General features: G+C 39.9%; 1 protein-coding gene across 3 annotated transcripts in view; it reads right to left on the bottom strand.

Annotated features, from left to right (window-relative positions):
• LOC148901795 (disks large homolog 3-like) overlaps window positions 1–17,172 on the bottom strand; it is a 72,728-nt gene that overhangs the window by 36,918 nt on the left and 18,638 nt on the right. For 2 of the 3 annotated variants that reach the window (XM_088989824.1, XM_088989826.1), the window contains exons 2-8: window positions 14,159–14,212; window positions 13,324–13,374; window positions 13,045–13,169; window positions 12,366–12,535; window positions 10,276–10,412; window positions 8,934–9,078; window positions 3,389–3,533 (exon numbers count right to left, since the gene is read on the bottom strand). In XM_088989824.1, coding sequence (XP_088845950.1) covers window positions 3,389–3,533; window positions 8,934–9,078; window positions 10,276–10,412; window positions 12,366–12,535; window positions 13,045–13,169; window positions 13,324–13,374; window positions 14,159–14,212 — 827 coding nt within the window. Of the gene's footprint in view, window positions 1–3,388; window positions 3,552–8,933; window positions 9,079–10,275; window positions 10,413–12,365; window positions 12,536–13,044; window positions 13,170–13,323; window positions 13,375–14,158; window positions 14,213–17,172 lie in introns of all 3 variants that reach the window. The other variant, XM_088989825.1, reaches the window with a different exon arrangement.

Genomic DNA, 17,172 nt, shown 5'->3' with positions numbered 1-17,172 from the left:
ATAAGCTCTCTGACAATCTCATGGTTCAAATGAATGTCAAACATGTCCGACATACGTAATTCAAGTCAGGTCAAATGAACTAATTTGCAAAAGTCAAGTCTGTCATCAGTCCCAACCAAGTCCCTGAAACTGCAGACTTAAGTCATGTGACTCAAGAGACCCCACCCCCCACCTCTGACGCATACCAACAAAAGATGTGACACACAATGTAGACGATTTGCACAAAGGATATTACAGGGCACAGGACAGGAACAGTAACACCCGCCTGAATCCAGACACGCGAACACGCACACACATACACAGGTGCACACACACAGGAGCCTCCTCCCCAGAGCTGTGGGTTAAGATGACTCAAGGCCTCGCGGGACACTCCGTCACCATGGCCCCCCCTACGATCCTAATCTCTTGGCCTAAGTTCTTGGGCAAGGAGGTCAAAGGCACCACACATTGTCCAGCTTTAACTCAGCGTCGACTCCCCGCGATGCACTCAGAAATGTAAAGCCACATTTGCTCGGCTTCACAAGGTGACTGAACATGTGTGTCTTGTGTTCACGCCAACGACACGGTGACAAGACCTGAATGACAGCAATGAAAAAAGAAAACCCATGCAGGACTGAAACTGTTCACCCTTCCATACTGCTCGGGTCAATTTAGACCCATTTTGATGTTTGTCATCAATAGCTTTAATGTCATTCATAACAGGAAGTGAAGTCATACAGAGATAAAAAGATGCCCTAGGACAGGTTTGAGATCCACACATCCAAAAATAAATTATTTTCTCTGAAACTTGAAATATTAATTCATTTATTAAGGGGTCCTATTTCTAGCCCATAATCTGACACGGGCAATTATTACAAGAATGTTCTTTGCCTGTGCCAAAATGATCGAAACATACAATGAGCATGGAAAAGGAACAGTATGTAAGGGTAGAGAAAGTGTTTTTACAGTATGTGTTGGGACACATTTGTTCCACCACAGCAACAAAAAAGGGGGAAAAAATACCCTCTGTCGCTGTCTCTAAGCAATCTGCGTGCTTGATTTTTTGCAGATCACAACAGTGAGTGTCAATGCAAAAGAAGGTGAAGTCAGACCCATCCAGCTATGGTCGTTGTACTATTGCGCACTTTGTCCTAGCGAAAAGGACGATTTTAACAACCTAGGACTATGGCATGCACGCTGGGTCCGAGAGGACAGTAATTTCATCTGTGCTGTATGTCATTCATATTAGCATATTTGACAATAAAGCTGACTTTGACTTGACTTTGATGATACCTGTGAGATATAACTGTACGCGACTTGGCAATTGCACAATATTACCAGTATGACTATTCGCATAAAATGCAACTTATTTACATTTCCTGTTTCAGTAGTAGTATTAGTTGCACTTAGATGTCAACTAGTGCCTAATTTTGCTTTGCAGGGAACATGTTCATTGACAGTGGAGTGCAGAAATGTTAAACTATAATGGCACGAGTTGTAAACAAACAAACAAACAAAAAACTAATAATAAAAATCAATAAATACTTTTCTTACTAGCAAGGACAAAGTGTACCAGTTTACTGTATGAACCGCAAGCTTATTGTTATGGAATACAACAACTAGTAAATAAGGTGCACTAGATAGACAACTACAGTATGTCTTACTAGTACCGCAACTTTTTTCCACTACTATTATGCAAAGATATGTCGTATAATGAAACAATGGGACTAAAAAGTAAAAAATAACACATAACCAAACTTATTTACATTTCCTGTTTAGATGTCAACTAGTGCCTAATTTTGCTTTGCAGGGAACATAACACTAGCAAATTTTACTGTATGAACCGCAAGCTTACAACTGTGCCACGATAGCACAAAGTACTTTAAGGACCAACTAGTTGTCCTATTATTACACCAAATATTTCCTAATGGTATGATGATGTCATACAGCGGTGGGGGGAAAAACATTCCTAGTAAAACAATCATTCCACAAGGGCATTGAATTGTCTTGCAAAGAGTGCAGTAGTACACAGATTTGAAGCTAAAGCAGTAGAAAGAACATTATTGGCAACATTTTCAACAAAATATCAGAACGTATTATTTAAAATAACTTTGTGATAGTACTCACCGTTAACATGAATGGTTTTCCGTTCCTCGTGTTTGGTAAAAATCCAGGCAAACGATCGGAATGAAATTCAATTTGCCGGTCCAGAGGCGAAGTTATTGCTAGCTAGCCTTCACCCGGCTCATAAACTTCAACACTTGCTATCTGCAATCTACTTCTCGCAGAAGTATGTCGATGGTAACGTTAATATGGGGCTTGTTAAAATGTCACTGACATTCGACTGTTTCATTGATGGTATTGTTTCGTTGCAAATTAGAATCAGAACATTTTCTCTCCTCTAATGCTCTGGTGCTTTCACGCTGAAGTGCACTAGTTGGGCTCATTTAAAGGGGCGTTTGCCTCTTTCAAAATGACGGCCACTATTAACCAATCAAAATGGCGCTTTCGGCCATTCTAGGTCAGTGTCATCCAATCAAAATTGCGCTTTTCGCCAACTGCAGCCCCGAAGGGAAATGAACGGCAAAAAAAAAAATGTTTTATCGGCGAGCCATATGCAATCATCAAAAGAGCCATATATGGCTCACGAGCCATAGGTTCCCGACCCCTGGACTATACAGTCAAACCTCGGTTTTCGACTATAATATATTCCAGAAACCTGTTCGAAAACCGGTTTGGTCGAAAACCGAAACATTTCCCATTATTATCAATGTAAACAATGTCTGCTTTTTTAAATTGTGATTGAACAATACAAACAAGCTCACAATGGAACGCTACACGAGGATAATGCCTCGGTCACAAGACACGAAACAAGGAAGTGACATATAAGGAAGCGGAGGGGAAGTAGAGTGGTGCTTTCAGGTGCGCTCAGTTTGGTCGAGAACCGATTTTCGGTTGTAAAACACGGACTTTCTGGTCGAAAACCGAATTGGTCAAGAACTGAAACGTTTGACAACTGAGGTTTGACTGTATCTTTGTTCTTTTTTTTCTCCACTTCTGTATGACATTTCTGCACAGTAGTAGTCAGGTCACTTTTGCCATACTTGCACACAATTTAATAAACAACCTTGTACTATTCACAGTGCAAGGCCCAACCAGTAGGTTTTTGTAATACACTAGTTGCCTCCTGGACACCACGAGTAGCAGCAACATTCTCACACGGAGTAACATGGAGTTGTTCTTCTAATCTGCCAAAATTGTCGGACATTACTGGTAAAAGCCAGAACGAATAAAACAAAGCCATTTCACCAAATGTGCTTACTGGTGAAACACAAAGAGCATACTAGTATATGGACTTTTAACTGGATATCGAGAATGGAGTAAGTAGTTTCCATGATCTCGGACGTACCTGGTGAAGTCTTCCTCCCCGAGCATGTGGCGGGGGATGGGCGAGTACCTGGACGGGGTGACCTGGGGTGGCGGGTAGGGCGGCTTGGGTTCCATAGCGCCCATGTAGTTGTGGCTCACGTGGTTGTCCACCATGGTGGGGAAGGCTGGAGGGAGGGCCAGGCCAGTAGGGGGGAAAGCAAGAATGATTACACCATACAGGATAGAGAAAGTTAGTTAAAAGGAGGAAGAATAGATGATTTGCTGTATGTCGAGGTGCCACTGGATAACATTTACAGGCATATGTTTTACATCCTAGATTATCTTCTTCTGTTTTAACATCAATTTAATGACAGTATCTACTATGTCTGTTGGTATTGTACCGCTCCATGGTGGGGGGACACAATGGCCATTGAATTGAAGGATGAACTCTTCATGCCAAAACTATTTCATTCTCGACATGGTGAACAAAATCTGGGAACCATGACGGTAATGTACCAAAAAAAAGCACATTCTTCTATTCATTTTTAACTTTCCATCTCTATGATTTTCACACGACGGCTTCATATTAGGTAGGCTAAAAATAAAAACGAAACAAAAAAAGAGAGAGAGAGACACACACACACACACACACACACACACACACACACACACACACACACACACACACACACACACACACACACACACACACACACACACACACACACACACACACACAAACACAATCGAATTCACTTTAAATCCTAATCACATGGGTGGCACAGAGGCAAAGGCATATAAAGCCAACATGCTTACGAAATGGCTTGTTTAAGAAAAAGTTAGAGACACTTTGCCTCGAGATTGTATGCTCCCAGGTGCAGGTGGGATGTGAGAAACTGGCCACACTCAGTAGGAGGTAGAGAAATAAGCTTGTTGTTGCTGTGGGAAGAATTGCTTCTGTGTGTGTGTGTGTGTGTGTGTGTGTGTGTGTGTGTGTGTGTGTGTGTGTGTGTGTGTGTGTGTGTGTGTGTGTGTGTGTGTGTGTGTGTGTGTGTGTGTATGTGGGTGTCTCAGGCGTTTTTTGGGCAAGAGAGCAGTGATCCTATGCAGGTTCATCATTCTCCAAGATAGAAAGACGGTATTATATTATTTAGAAGAGTCACCTTATTGTGTTATGTAATGTTGGGTTTATGTAAAGTGTATTTGCAGAGAAGTGGGCCTTTGTTTGAAGAGGAACAATATTGGAACTTGTAATTTTTTCCACCTCTCAGTGAACATCGAGCCAATACAGTAGTACTTAATTAACAGACCACCACCAAAGCTGGAAAATTCCAATTTTAAATGTACTTTTACACGCAAAAATAGCATGATATTATATGTCCTTCTTCATTAAAAAAACATTTATTATGTAATTATGGCAAAAAAATGACACATTTTACAGTATATTGCCGACACAGAAACAGAGGGATAGGCTCAAAGGTCCTCAGTAAACCCCAGTTGTATTCGGTGTTGTTCATCGAGGATAAAGAATATATGTCGGTGAGTACTGTTCTATAAGTGTTTCACCGCTTTTTGTTAACATGAACATTTGTTTTACAGTAAGAAAATGATGTTCATTAGCTTATCCCTGGCATTTTGCTTGAGGTGTTTTGCATTATAGTAGCGAACCTGAATAAGATTTTCAAAAACTAAGCTCCTATCTCAATTTATTTCATGTGGGCATTCATATTTCAATGTGGGCCTTTCAATGTTACATTTTATTTCTTTTGTAATCAATGCAATAAGAAAAATCTATTCTTGTGACTATCCCGGTGATGTGAATATGCCGGACAAGAGAGGAAGAAGAAGTAAATACGTACTGCTGGAATAGTCGGGTGGGGCGTACATGTCATTGAGGTGCACGGGTCCTGGCTTGGCCACCTTGAGGTAAACCATATCGGACGTATTCTTCAGGGCGGCAACTGCTTCCTCGTGGCGCACGTCCTGGAGCACGATGTTGTTCACCTGAACCAAGAACACAAGCTGTGAAAAAATATCATGTGGGTGTATACATAAACACGAACAATCTGTACAAATACTGTGTGTGCAGCTATCTTTTCCAAAGAAAAAATAAATCATGAAAATGTAAACAAATCCCTCCCAAAATGGAGCTTAGGCGTCACACCAGCCAATGCGATCACAGCACGTAGACTGACATGAGATTTGGACATAATGGAAACACGTACAATAAGTCCAAGGTGGCTGTGTTGGTGCCCGCGTGGTGAGATGTACGGTCAAAAGCAGTAGGACGTGCCTGAGTACCTTCACTTAACACTCTGCAATCTCATGACCAAGCGCGAAACCCAATTTACATGTATAGCCAATTAACTCATTCACTGCCAGACAATGTGCAAAAATGTGTCCAATGTGTTTTTGTCATTGTCATTCAAATTACAGGACCCAGAGAACATTGAGTTTTAGGACTATATAAACATTCAATTCAGCCTAAGAAATCTTAGAATCTCCTCTTTCATCAGATAAAAAGGGTTAATTCCCAAGTTATATGGGTCTGGAGTTGTCTGAGCTTGAAACGAGAGCGGCTGAACAAAATACAATGCAATACATACATATTGATTCATATCGTGCTTTAACAACAGCTGAATCTATAACAAAGCGCTAAAATGGACAAAAGGCAAATGCTGCCACCTCATGCAAGGGAAAAACATTGCCAGAGGTCTGACCAGCCTTTATTGGCACCCCCCCCCCTCCCCACCGCAAGAAAAACCAAATCCAAACAAATTCGCGAATGGTGCTCCCCGTCACACGTTTCAATTCCTGAATGCATTCGGAAATGGCAGCAAATGAGTAAATATCGGCCATTGAAACCCACTGAAAGGTCATTAACATGTTCCAGCTAACCACACGTTCATGCTGTACTGTAAGTGCATCAAGATGTTCCAAGATTGTGGCAACACAGGATAACATTTGACAAAATGAAGCTCTTCCTTCACTTCAACATAGTTCATTCTGTCTCAGCATCTGGATGGAAGTTGTGACTTACACCAGCCCACTGTGAGTGTTTTCATTTTGCATTTGTGTGTTTGACCATTTGTTCATTTAAATAAACATATTTGGCTCTCCTAGCTTTTATATTTTTTTCACTTCACCCCAAATTTGATTGAAGGTACGGCTGTAAGGATGAAGAGGATCTTACAGCGAGAAGGCGGTCTCCTGTCTGCAACCGTCCGTCCTTTTGGGCGGCTCCACCTTCGATGATCTTAGTAATATAGATACTGTTGTCACCGGGGATGTGCTGATTGCCGATGCCACCGGCAATACTGAATCCAAGTCCTGGAAGATAGGCATAAAATAGTGTAACATTTGCCAATTATCTATTATAATTATACATATACATCTGTTATTATATAACATACATCTATAACAATTATTACATATCTATCTGTGATCGAATGAGAAAAGGAAATACACATCCTGCTTATTGAAATAAAAGCAGCATTTCAATAAAAAATGTATTAATGATAATTATCATTTATTTTATTATCATAATTATCATATCACATTATTGTTCACGAAAAAAACACATTTTAGTTCCATTTGTATGAACGCGAGATTAAAGCCAAACAATAATGCAATCTTTCTTACAACCTGCAGGGGGAGCTTCCACTTAAATGAAAAAGTCACCTATAAAACCCGAGAAGCATCATTCAACATTTATTTTCTTTGAATTCTTTCTGATTATCTTGTTTTGGCTGTTTAATAATGACAAACAAAATAAAAAAAACTGATTGTCTAAGATTGTAAAGTTTTTGTTTGCATCAATATTTTTTTTCCAAACATGCAAATGGTCAACTGTTTTTCATGATTTTATTGACGGTATCATGGCAATCTGCCGTTTATTCACAAATAATGTACGAATAATGTTCTCTATGGTCAGTAGAAGCTCTTTAATTTCAGTCATTCAGATGCTCCATTTGAGTACCAACTTTTTCAAATTAGAAATATTAGATGAAAATGTTCTTCTTGTCCCAGAATGATTAAATATCATCTGATAGAAAAGTATAAAAGTGAGCCCACAAACTGATTACTAGGATGTTTGAAAAAAAGATCCTAATTCAATGACTATGTTTTGCTCCCTTTTATGCTCACAACAATCGAGCCAATAATTTGTTTTTTAGTACTTAATTTTATTTACAAGAGACAGTAAAATTGGTGAAAATTGGCCAATTTTTTCCTGCCATTTCTTTGGGGATGTGTTACATTTGGACATCATCATCATTAACAACAATATTACTTCTTCTTTTCCTTTCGGCTTTTCCCTTCAAGGGGTCGCCACAGCAAATCAGTGTCCTCCATCTTTAGAGGTTTGATCCGCATGTTTGTTTTGGCCAAGCTCCCAAACACAACCACATGTAACTCCAGCAAAGAAATCTATAGTAAAAAACAGACCGAATTAAAGCCCCACTCCTTACCTCAGTATTTTATACAAAAACGTAACGTTTGACATTGGCCAATTCACATTCCAGATCATATTGTCCAAAACGTATAAGATCATATGACATATGGTTCAACTCCACTTTAGTCCCGCGAAAGTTCACATAGTGACACCTACCAGGATGACATCATATTAACACACACACACGTACACACACACACACGCACAAACACACACGCACGCACACACACGCACGCACACACACACACACACGCACACACACACACACACGCACACACGCACACACACACACACACACACACACACACACACACACACCCACCCACAAAAACAAAAAAGTGGAAATCAAATGGTAGTGAAGTACTTTTGGGGGTTCCTCGGATTATGATGGGATTTCCATTCTAAAGTCCCCGTGCAAATGTGACCGTACTGTGAATTACATAATGTATACTATCCTGTAAAAGCTGTTCAGAAACGATATCTTGGTCCTGTGTCACAAAAAAAGAATCAGAAAAAAATCTGCCAAATTTTAAAAGAGCTAAATTTTGACAATTAATTGGTCGGAACCTAATTTTATTTGGACAAAAGTGGCCAAAAACATCTAAAAGGTATAATTACTGTAAATGCAATCGGTATATTCTTGACGTGTTTAACGGTAACAGGGGCAACGATTACAACAGTGGACAGTCTATCATGATATCAGCTTACAGGATGCATGAAAGAGTCAAGAAGTGCTGAAGTTTTAAATGACAAAATTGCGCTAAAATGGCCAGTCTTGGGAAATTTTTAGACAGCTGAAATGGTGATGTGTGTGTTACCTTTGGGCCCTTTGAGCAGGTTAACCTCCAGGACAGTCTCAGGTGGGGCCTGCCTCCGCCTCACCAGCAAGCGCACCACCGGCCCCGCCTCCTTCAGAGCCTCCACCGCCCGGCTGTGAACCACCTCGGACACGTCCACGTCGTTCACGCGGAGCACGCAGTCGTTAACCCTGCGGATGTGTTTTCGTATCATCACTACAAATGCTCTCGCTCATGGGTGTCAAATTAAACATCTTACTGCATGGTAACAAAAATATGTTATATTTCAGTGTGAAATACATTAACTCATTCACTGCGAAGAAGTAAATACGTACTGCTGGAATAGTCGGGTGGGGCGTACATGTCATTGAGGTGCACGGGTCCTGGCTTGGCCACCTTGAGGTAAACCATATCGGACGTATTCTTCAGGGCGGCAACTGCTTCCTCGTGGCGCACGTCCTGGAGCACGATGTTGTTCACCTGAACCAAGAACACAAGCTGTGAAAAAATATCATGTGGGTGTATACATAAACACGAACAATCTGTACAAATACTGTGTGTGCAGCTATCTTTTCCAAAGAAAAAATAAATCATGAAAATGTAAACAAATCCCTCCCAAAATGGAGCTTAGGCGTCACACCAGCCAATGCGATCACAGCACGTAGACTGACATGAGATTTGGACATAATGGAAACACGTACAATAAGTCCAAGGTGGCTGTGTTGGTGCCCGCGTGGTGAGATGTACGGTCAAAAGCAGTAGGACGTGCCTGAGTACCTTCACTTAACACTCTGCAATCTCATGACCAAGCGCGAAACCCAATTTACATGTATAGCCAATTAACTCATTCACTGCCAGACAATGTGCAAAAATGTGTCCACTCCAGTGCCAGGGTTTTTGTCATTGTCATTCAAATTACAGGACCCAGAGAACATTGAGTTTTAGGACTATATAAACATTCAATTCAGCCTAAGAAATCTTAGAATCTCCTCTTTCATCAGATAAAAAGGGTTAATTCCCAAGTTATATGGGTCTGGAGTTGTCTGAGCTTGAAACGAGAGCGGCTGAACAAAATACAATGCAATACATACATATTGATTCATATCGTGCTTTAACAACAGCTGAATCTATAACAAAGCGCTAAAATGGACAAAAGGCAAATGCTGCCACCTCATGCAAGGGAAAAACATTGCCAGAGGTCTGACCAGCCTTTATTGGCACCCCCCCCCTCCCCACCGCAAGAAAAACCAAATCCAAACAAATTCGCGAATGGTGCTCCCCGTCACACGTTTCAATTCCTGAATGCATTCGGAAATGGCAGCAAATGAGTAAATATCGGCCATTGAAACCCACTGAAAGGTCATTAACATGTTCCAGCTAACCACACGTTCATGCTGTACTGTAAGTGCATCAAGATGTTCCAAGATTGTGGCAACACAGGATAACATTTGACAAAATGAAGCTCTTCCTTCACTTCAACATAGTTCATTCTGTCTCAGCATCTGGATGGAAGTTGTGACTTACACCAGCCCACTGTGAGTGTTTTCATTTTGCATTTGTGTGTTTGACCATTTGTTCATTTAAATAAACATATTTGGCTCTCCTAGCTTTTATATTTTTTTCACTTCACCCCAAATTTGATTGAAGGTACGGCTGTAAGGATGAAGAGGATCTTACAGCGAGAAGGCGGTCTCCTGTCTGCAACCGTCCGTCCTTTTGGGCGGCTCCACCTTCGATGATCTTAGTAATATAGATACTGTTGTCACCGGGGATGTGCTGATTGCCGATGCCACCGGCAATACTGAATCCAAGTCCTGGAAGATAGGCATAAAATAGTGTAACATTTGCCAATTATCTATTATAATTATACATATACATCTGTTATTATATAACATACATCTATAACAATTATTACATATCTATCTGTGATCGAATGAGAAAAGGAAATACACATCCTGCTTATTGAAATAAAAGCAGCATTTCAATAAAAAATGTATTAATGATAATTATCATTTATTTTATTATCATAATTATCATATCACATTATTGTTCACGAAAAAAACACATTTTAGTTCCATTTGTATGAACGCGAGATTAAAGCCAAACAATAATGCAATCTTTCTTACAACCTGCAGGGGGAGCTTCCACTTAAATGAAAAAGTCACCTATAAAACCCGAGAAGCATCATTCAACATTTATTTTCTTTGAATTCTTTCTGATTATCTTGTTTTGGCTGTTTAATAATGACAAACAAAATAAAAAAAACTGATTGTCTAAGATTGTAAAGTTTTTGTTTGCATCAATATTTTTTTTCCAAACATGCAAATGGTCAACTGTTTTTCATGATTTTATTGACGGTATCATGGCAATCTGCCGTTTATTCACAAATAATGTACGAATAATGTTCTCTATGGTCAGTAGAAGCTCTTTAATTTCAGTCATTCAGATGCTCCATTTGAGTACCAACTTTTTCAAATTAGAAATATTAGATGAAAATGTTCTTCTTGTCCCAGAATGATTAAATATCATCTGATAGAAAAGTATAAAAGTGAGCCCACAAACTGATTACTAGGATGTTTGAAAAAAAGATCCTAATTCAATGACTATGTTTTGCTCCCTTTTATGCTCACAACAATCGAGCCAATAATTTGTTTTTTAGTACTTAATTTTATTTACAAGAGACAGTAAAATTGGTGAAAATTGGCCAATTTTTTCCTGCCATTTCTTTGGGGATGTGTTACATTTGGACATCATCATCATTAACAACAATATTACTTCTTCTTTTCCTTTCGGCTTTTCCCTTCAAGGGGTCGCCACAGCAAATCAGTGTCCTCCATCTTTAGAGGTTTGATCCGCATGTTTGTTTTGGCCAAGCTCCCAAACACAACCACATGTAACTCCAGCAAAGAAATCTATAGTAAAAAACAGACCGAATTAAAGCCCCACTCCTTACCTCAGTATTTTATACAAAAACGTAACGTTTGACATTGGCCAATTCACATTCCAGATCATATTGTCCAAAACGTATAAGATCATATGACATATGGTTCAACTCCACTTTAGTCCCGCGAAAGTTCACATAGTGACACCTACCAGGATGACATCATATTAACACACACACACGTACACACACACACACACACACACGCACAAACACACACGCACGCACACACACGCACGCACACACACACACACACGCACACACACACACACACACACACACACACACACACACACACACACACACACACACACACACACACACACACACCCACAAAAACAAAAAAGTGGAAATCAAATGGTAGTGAAGTACTTTTGGGGGTTCCTCGGATTATGATGGGATTTCCATTCTAAAGTCCCCGTGCAAATGTGACCGTACTGTGAATTACATAATGTATACTATCCTGTAAAAGCTGTTCAGAAACGATATCTTGGTCCTGTGTCACAAAAAAAGAATCAGAAAAAAATCTGCCAAATTTTAAAAGAGCTAAATTTTGACAATTAATTGGTCGGAACCTAATTTTATTTGGACAAAAGTGGCCAAAAACATCTAAAAGGTATAATTACTGTAAATGCAATCGGTATATTCTTGACGTGTTTAACGGTAACAGGGGCAACGATTACAACAGTGGACAGTCTATCATGATATCAGCTTACAGGATGCATGAAAGAGTCAAGAAGTGCTGAAGTTTTAAATGACAAAATTGCGCTAAAATGGCCAGTCTTGGGAAATTTTTAGACAGCTGAAATGGTGATGTGTGTGTTACCTTTGGGCCCTTTGAGCAGGTTAACCTCCAGGACAGTCTCAGGTGGGGCCTGCCTCCGCCTCACCAGCAAGCGCACCACCGGCCCCGCCTCCTTCAGAGCCTCCACCGCCCGGCTGTGAACCACCTCGGACACGTCCACGTCGTTCACGCGGAGCACGCAGTCGTTAACCCTGCGGATGTGTTTTCGTATCATCACTACAAATGCTCTCGCTCATGGGTGTCAAATTAAACATCTTACTGCATGGTAACAAAAATATGTTATATTTCAGTGTGAAATACATTAACTCATTCACTGCAAAAATGCCGGTGCCAGGGTTTTTGTCATTTTCACTCAAATTGCAGGACCCACAGAATATTGAGTTTTAAGACTACATAAACATTCAGTATAGCATTAGAAACCCGAGACTCTCTTCTTTCATCAGAAAAAAGAGTTAATTCTTAAGTTATTTGGGTCTGGGGAAATATGAGGTGCAAGTGGGGGCGGCTGTACAAAAGGCCCCCTCGTGGAAGTGAAAAAACATTGCCAGAGGTCTGACCAGCGCTTTATCGGCAGCTATAGTATTAGAATGAACACATTTTCTTTGAATGACAACAAAGTTACAATATGAAAGTCAGAATTTAAGAAAATTGAAGTTGTAATATGAGTCAGTTATACAATGTGAGTCTAACTCGTCTTTACCCGAGCCTTCCGTCCATGGCAGCCGCTCCTCCTGGAATAATCTTGGTGATGAAGATCCCCGGATCGTCAGGAATGTGTGGATTATCAATGCCTCCTGCTATGCTGAAGCCCAGGCCCGAGTTGCCCTGAACAAGCCGGAGACTCATGTTGCAATATGATCCCAAAACAATATCTTTTCTTCCAGCAATGAAAACAACATGAAGAATCAAATCATAACTTTAGAGGTAGAATGTAGACTTTTTCAATAATGAAAACACGTGACAAGTAGCATTTCCTTACCCTCTCCAAAATGATCTCCTCATACTTGTACATGCCATCGCTGCCGTTCACCTGGAACAAAAGAGAAGACAATAGTTGCTTCGTGAGGCTGGAACAGAATCGATCAAAACACAAATGTGGATCTCTTGCTCAGTTCTAAATAGGAAACTCATTTGTCATTCTCAACCCTGGTAAACTGTCGGGATATTATCACGGGGGGATAAAGAATATATTCCCGTGAGTACTGTTGTCTTGCCTGTCTGACGAAATATTCGAGGAACAGTATTTATACCTTCCACAAAATCAATTTTGTTAGCTCCGCTATGGAGTTTTTATTGGCTTTTTTTGGTTGTCAGCAAAATCAATCGCTTTGGCTTCATGTTTTGTTTGTTTCAATTGAGAAATGCATTATGCAAATGAAAATGCTTTCAAAATTCTTAGCTATTTTTTGCTCACGAGTCAAAGCAAACCAAATCATCCAAACTTGAAAGTGAGGTTACTCATATGTCAAGGCAGGATTGGACAACAAAATGTTGCTGCGAAATCCTCAAATTTTCAAAACTATGAAAATTATGAAAATATGATGGATTGTTTGATTTCACATCAACACTCAAAATCTGATATTAAGTTTATTCTAGCTCTTGATCGTGACAATAAATGTGCAATGTGGCGTCCTGGCAAAACAAAAGGCCAGGTCAAAGGTCAAATGGATAATGGATATAGATGTCCACATGGCAACAACATCCGCACGCACACGCTCACACACATGCGCACATGCATACACACGGGAAACAGAGGCCGTGTGAGAAGAGGGTGGAAGGGCGGGGTGGACAAGAGAGAGGGAGGAGATACTTACATAAGGGCCTGAATCTAGTGAGTCTGCGTTGACAATGATGGGGGGAGGGTTGGCCTGTGAATATGAAGAGATACACATTATCTCAGCGGATGACAGCGGATGCACACACACACATTATCACATGGGAGCCAAGTGAAGCTGAGAAGGTGAGAGGGATTGAAAATGATCACAGGTGCCTAGAGACCATCTATGAAGAAACACACACCCATACACATATTTAACCACGGGGTAAAATAAAAACAAAATTTGCGAAAAACATATTGAATTAAAATTTTGTAATTTTGATTTTTTTTTTCATAAAATAACTGGATAATTTGAGACTTGGTAAAATATTTTACAGATCAGTTTTACAAAACACAACAAACAACTTTATACCTAAAGATAGTTTTTAATTGAATGTATGGAATAACTGTTTACTTAGCTTGTTATACATGAAACGAAAAAAATAAATAAATTGTAAAAATTGATTAAATGTCATGAAATAGTATTACATGTTTGGTTTATTACAGAAATATGAGCAAACAGAATACATTTACATATTTATTCCAGATATTTTTCCTTGAAAAATTAATTTTGAATACTAAATGTACGGTACAAAATTTGGAAGTAAAAAACTGACAGTGTGACAAAATGTGTTTATTTATTCTGAATAATTGAGATGCAAATGTTGGCCTCAACAATAAAGAACAAATACACTGTAAATAATGTGATCATCAATAGTTTTAGTACACATTTTAAAAATCTTTATTCATTAAATTGATTCATAAAGAAGTCCAACATGGCGCCCGAGTAGGCAGCCGTCAGCAAGTGCTCTGATGAGCCTTGCTTTTTTTGTGTTGTTTTTGTCTTGTTTTGTGTTTTCTTTTGTCACTTTGTGTTGTTGTGCGTCGTGTGGAATGCATATGGATTGTTTTCCAGCATTTTTGACCACCACGACATTCATCAAGGAGGAGACTGAGCTGAGCGGTTGCGCCTTTTTGGTAGTATGAATATGCCAGAACTGTTTTTGAATGGGAGGAATGTCGGTGCCATTCGACTGTCATCGCTGGATACCAAAGGGGCCATTGTGCTTTTTTTGCGCCTGTAATGGGCAGCATCTTCACAGCCCCGCTTTGTTCAGCGGAAAGGTCGGTGCTGTCGGATAGTCTGCGGCTGGATGGATGCATGGCTTGAGGAGCCTGCGATAAGAAGAAAGGAGCGTCCATGCGTATGTGGAACTGTTACGGCTTGGAATTGAAGCGGATTTATGTGGGATAGGAGATGTGAGACAATCTCTTTTCGTCAATGGATGCTACAGCTGCGTGTTTGCTTTCAACATTTGGCTTGTGGTAAGTTTATATTTATAGTTATTTATTTTAACCTGTAATATAATTATAATTGACTCCAAATCTTCTTCTTTTCCTTTTGGCTTTTCCCTTCAAGGGCTCGCCACAGCAAATCAGTGTCCTCCATCTTTAGAGGTTTGGTTCGCATGTTTGTTTTGGCCAAGCTTTTACGTCGGATGCCCTTCCTGACACAACCCTCTGTATTTATCCGGGCTTGGGACCGGCACCAGAAGACATATGTCCCTTTGTGGCTACAGAACAAGCAACATTACACACATGTGGATGTGTGCGTAATCGGCACAGCAACATTCAAAAAAGCAAAAACTAAATACTTTTCCCAAAAAAAAGATATCACTATGATTGAAGATGATGATGCCGATGATGACTATGATGATGATTATTATGATGATTTTGCAGCAATCTTCCTTTCAGACCCATATAATACAATATACTATAACATAACAGAAGCACAGTGTGCGTGTCTACATCATGGTGGAGAGGTGGAAGATTCAATCCCTGTTCCAGGTTTACTGTGTGGAGTTTGCATGTTCTCCCCATGTCTGTGTGAGTTTTCTCCAGGTACTCCAATTTCATCCCACGTTCCAAAAACGTGGGTGGTAGGCGAATGAAACACCTTAAAATTGATCACAATTAACAACTAGGGAGTTGTTAATTGTGATCGTGAATTGTTTTTCATTTTTCGATGCCCCGCAATTGGCGAAGAACCAGTTCAGGGTTCCCCCTGCCTCCACCCGCGACCGACATGCCCAGCTTCTGATGTGATTCAAATGAAACACACGTCATGATGCAACATCACATACCAAAAGTTGCCCCCTGAATCATTAAAGTCAAAATATTAATAAGCCACAGTACATGGCAAGTGTACGCGAAAAAAGGGAATGTTATGAGGAAAATAGCAAAATTCAAAGAGATGAAAGTGTAATTTTGCAAAAATAAAGATTAAATATTAACAGATAAAAAAATCTGAAGACTAAGTGTTTTTTTTCTGCTCCTGAGGAAAGAAATTCTGTACACAAATACTATATCTCCTGTTTTAAACAAACCACCAGTTGCATTATGGAATTTCGAATCAAGAAAGCAACTGGTGTTGGTAAAGTCAGAAACTCATCTGTAAAGCATGAAAATTAATCCACCAGTGTCATAACATCGCTGTTTTATACTGTGTAAAAAGCCAATCGCCATCTGACATAACAAGCAAAAAACAAAAACAAAAATCACAACATAATCTTGGGACAAGTAATCTCAACATGCGTTTCTTTAATATTGAGCAAACAAATCAAGCACTCGGGATTAGACCGGATTAGTGCCCTTCACCCGCCTCGGTTCCTAGAACGGTCATCCATTTATATCTGTGGGCCGCATCAAGGAAGATGAATACTCTCAATTTGAGACCGCACAAAATGACGAACACGAAATCTTAGCGCACATTTTTTGGCCGTCTGTGCTCTAGTAAGGCCATCGAGGGCCAAATGGCAATTTACAGCATCTGGATAATCCCTTAATGGGAAGTAGGTTAAGGATTACAGAGGTCAAATCAATGGCATTTCACAGATTGTTGGCAATCCAGGTTGCACATGCTCAAGGCCACAACACACACCGTTCAAGCTGGAGACATTGATCCAAACACCTCCAATTCGTTGTATTTTTTTTCCTTTTAGAGTCTGGATT

Source organism: Hippocampus bargibanti, linkage group LG02, assembly GCF_051943395.1.
Source record: "Hippocampus bargibanti isolate YZ-2025 linkage group LG02, ASM5194339v1, whole genome shotgun sequence".
Classification (NCBI taxonomy): domain Eukaryota; kingdom Metazoa; phylum Chordata; class Actinopteri; order Syngnathiformes; family Syngnathidae; genus Hippocampus; species Hippocampus bargibanti.
Note: the sequence above shows the minus strand (reverse complement) of the source record. Positions and strands in the feature narration are given on the sequence as shown.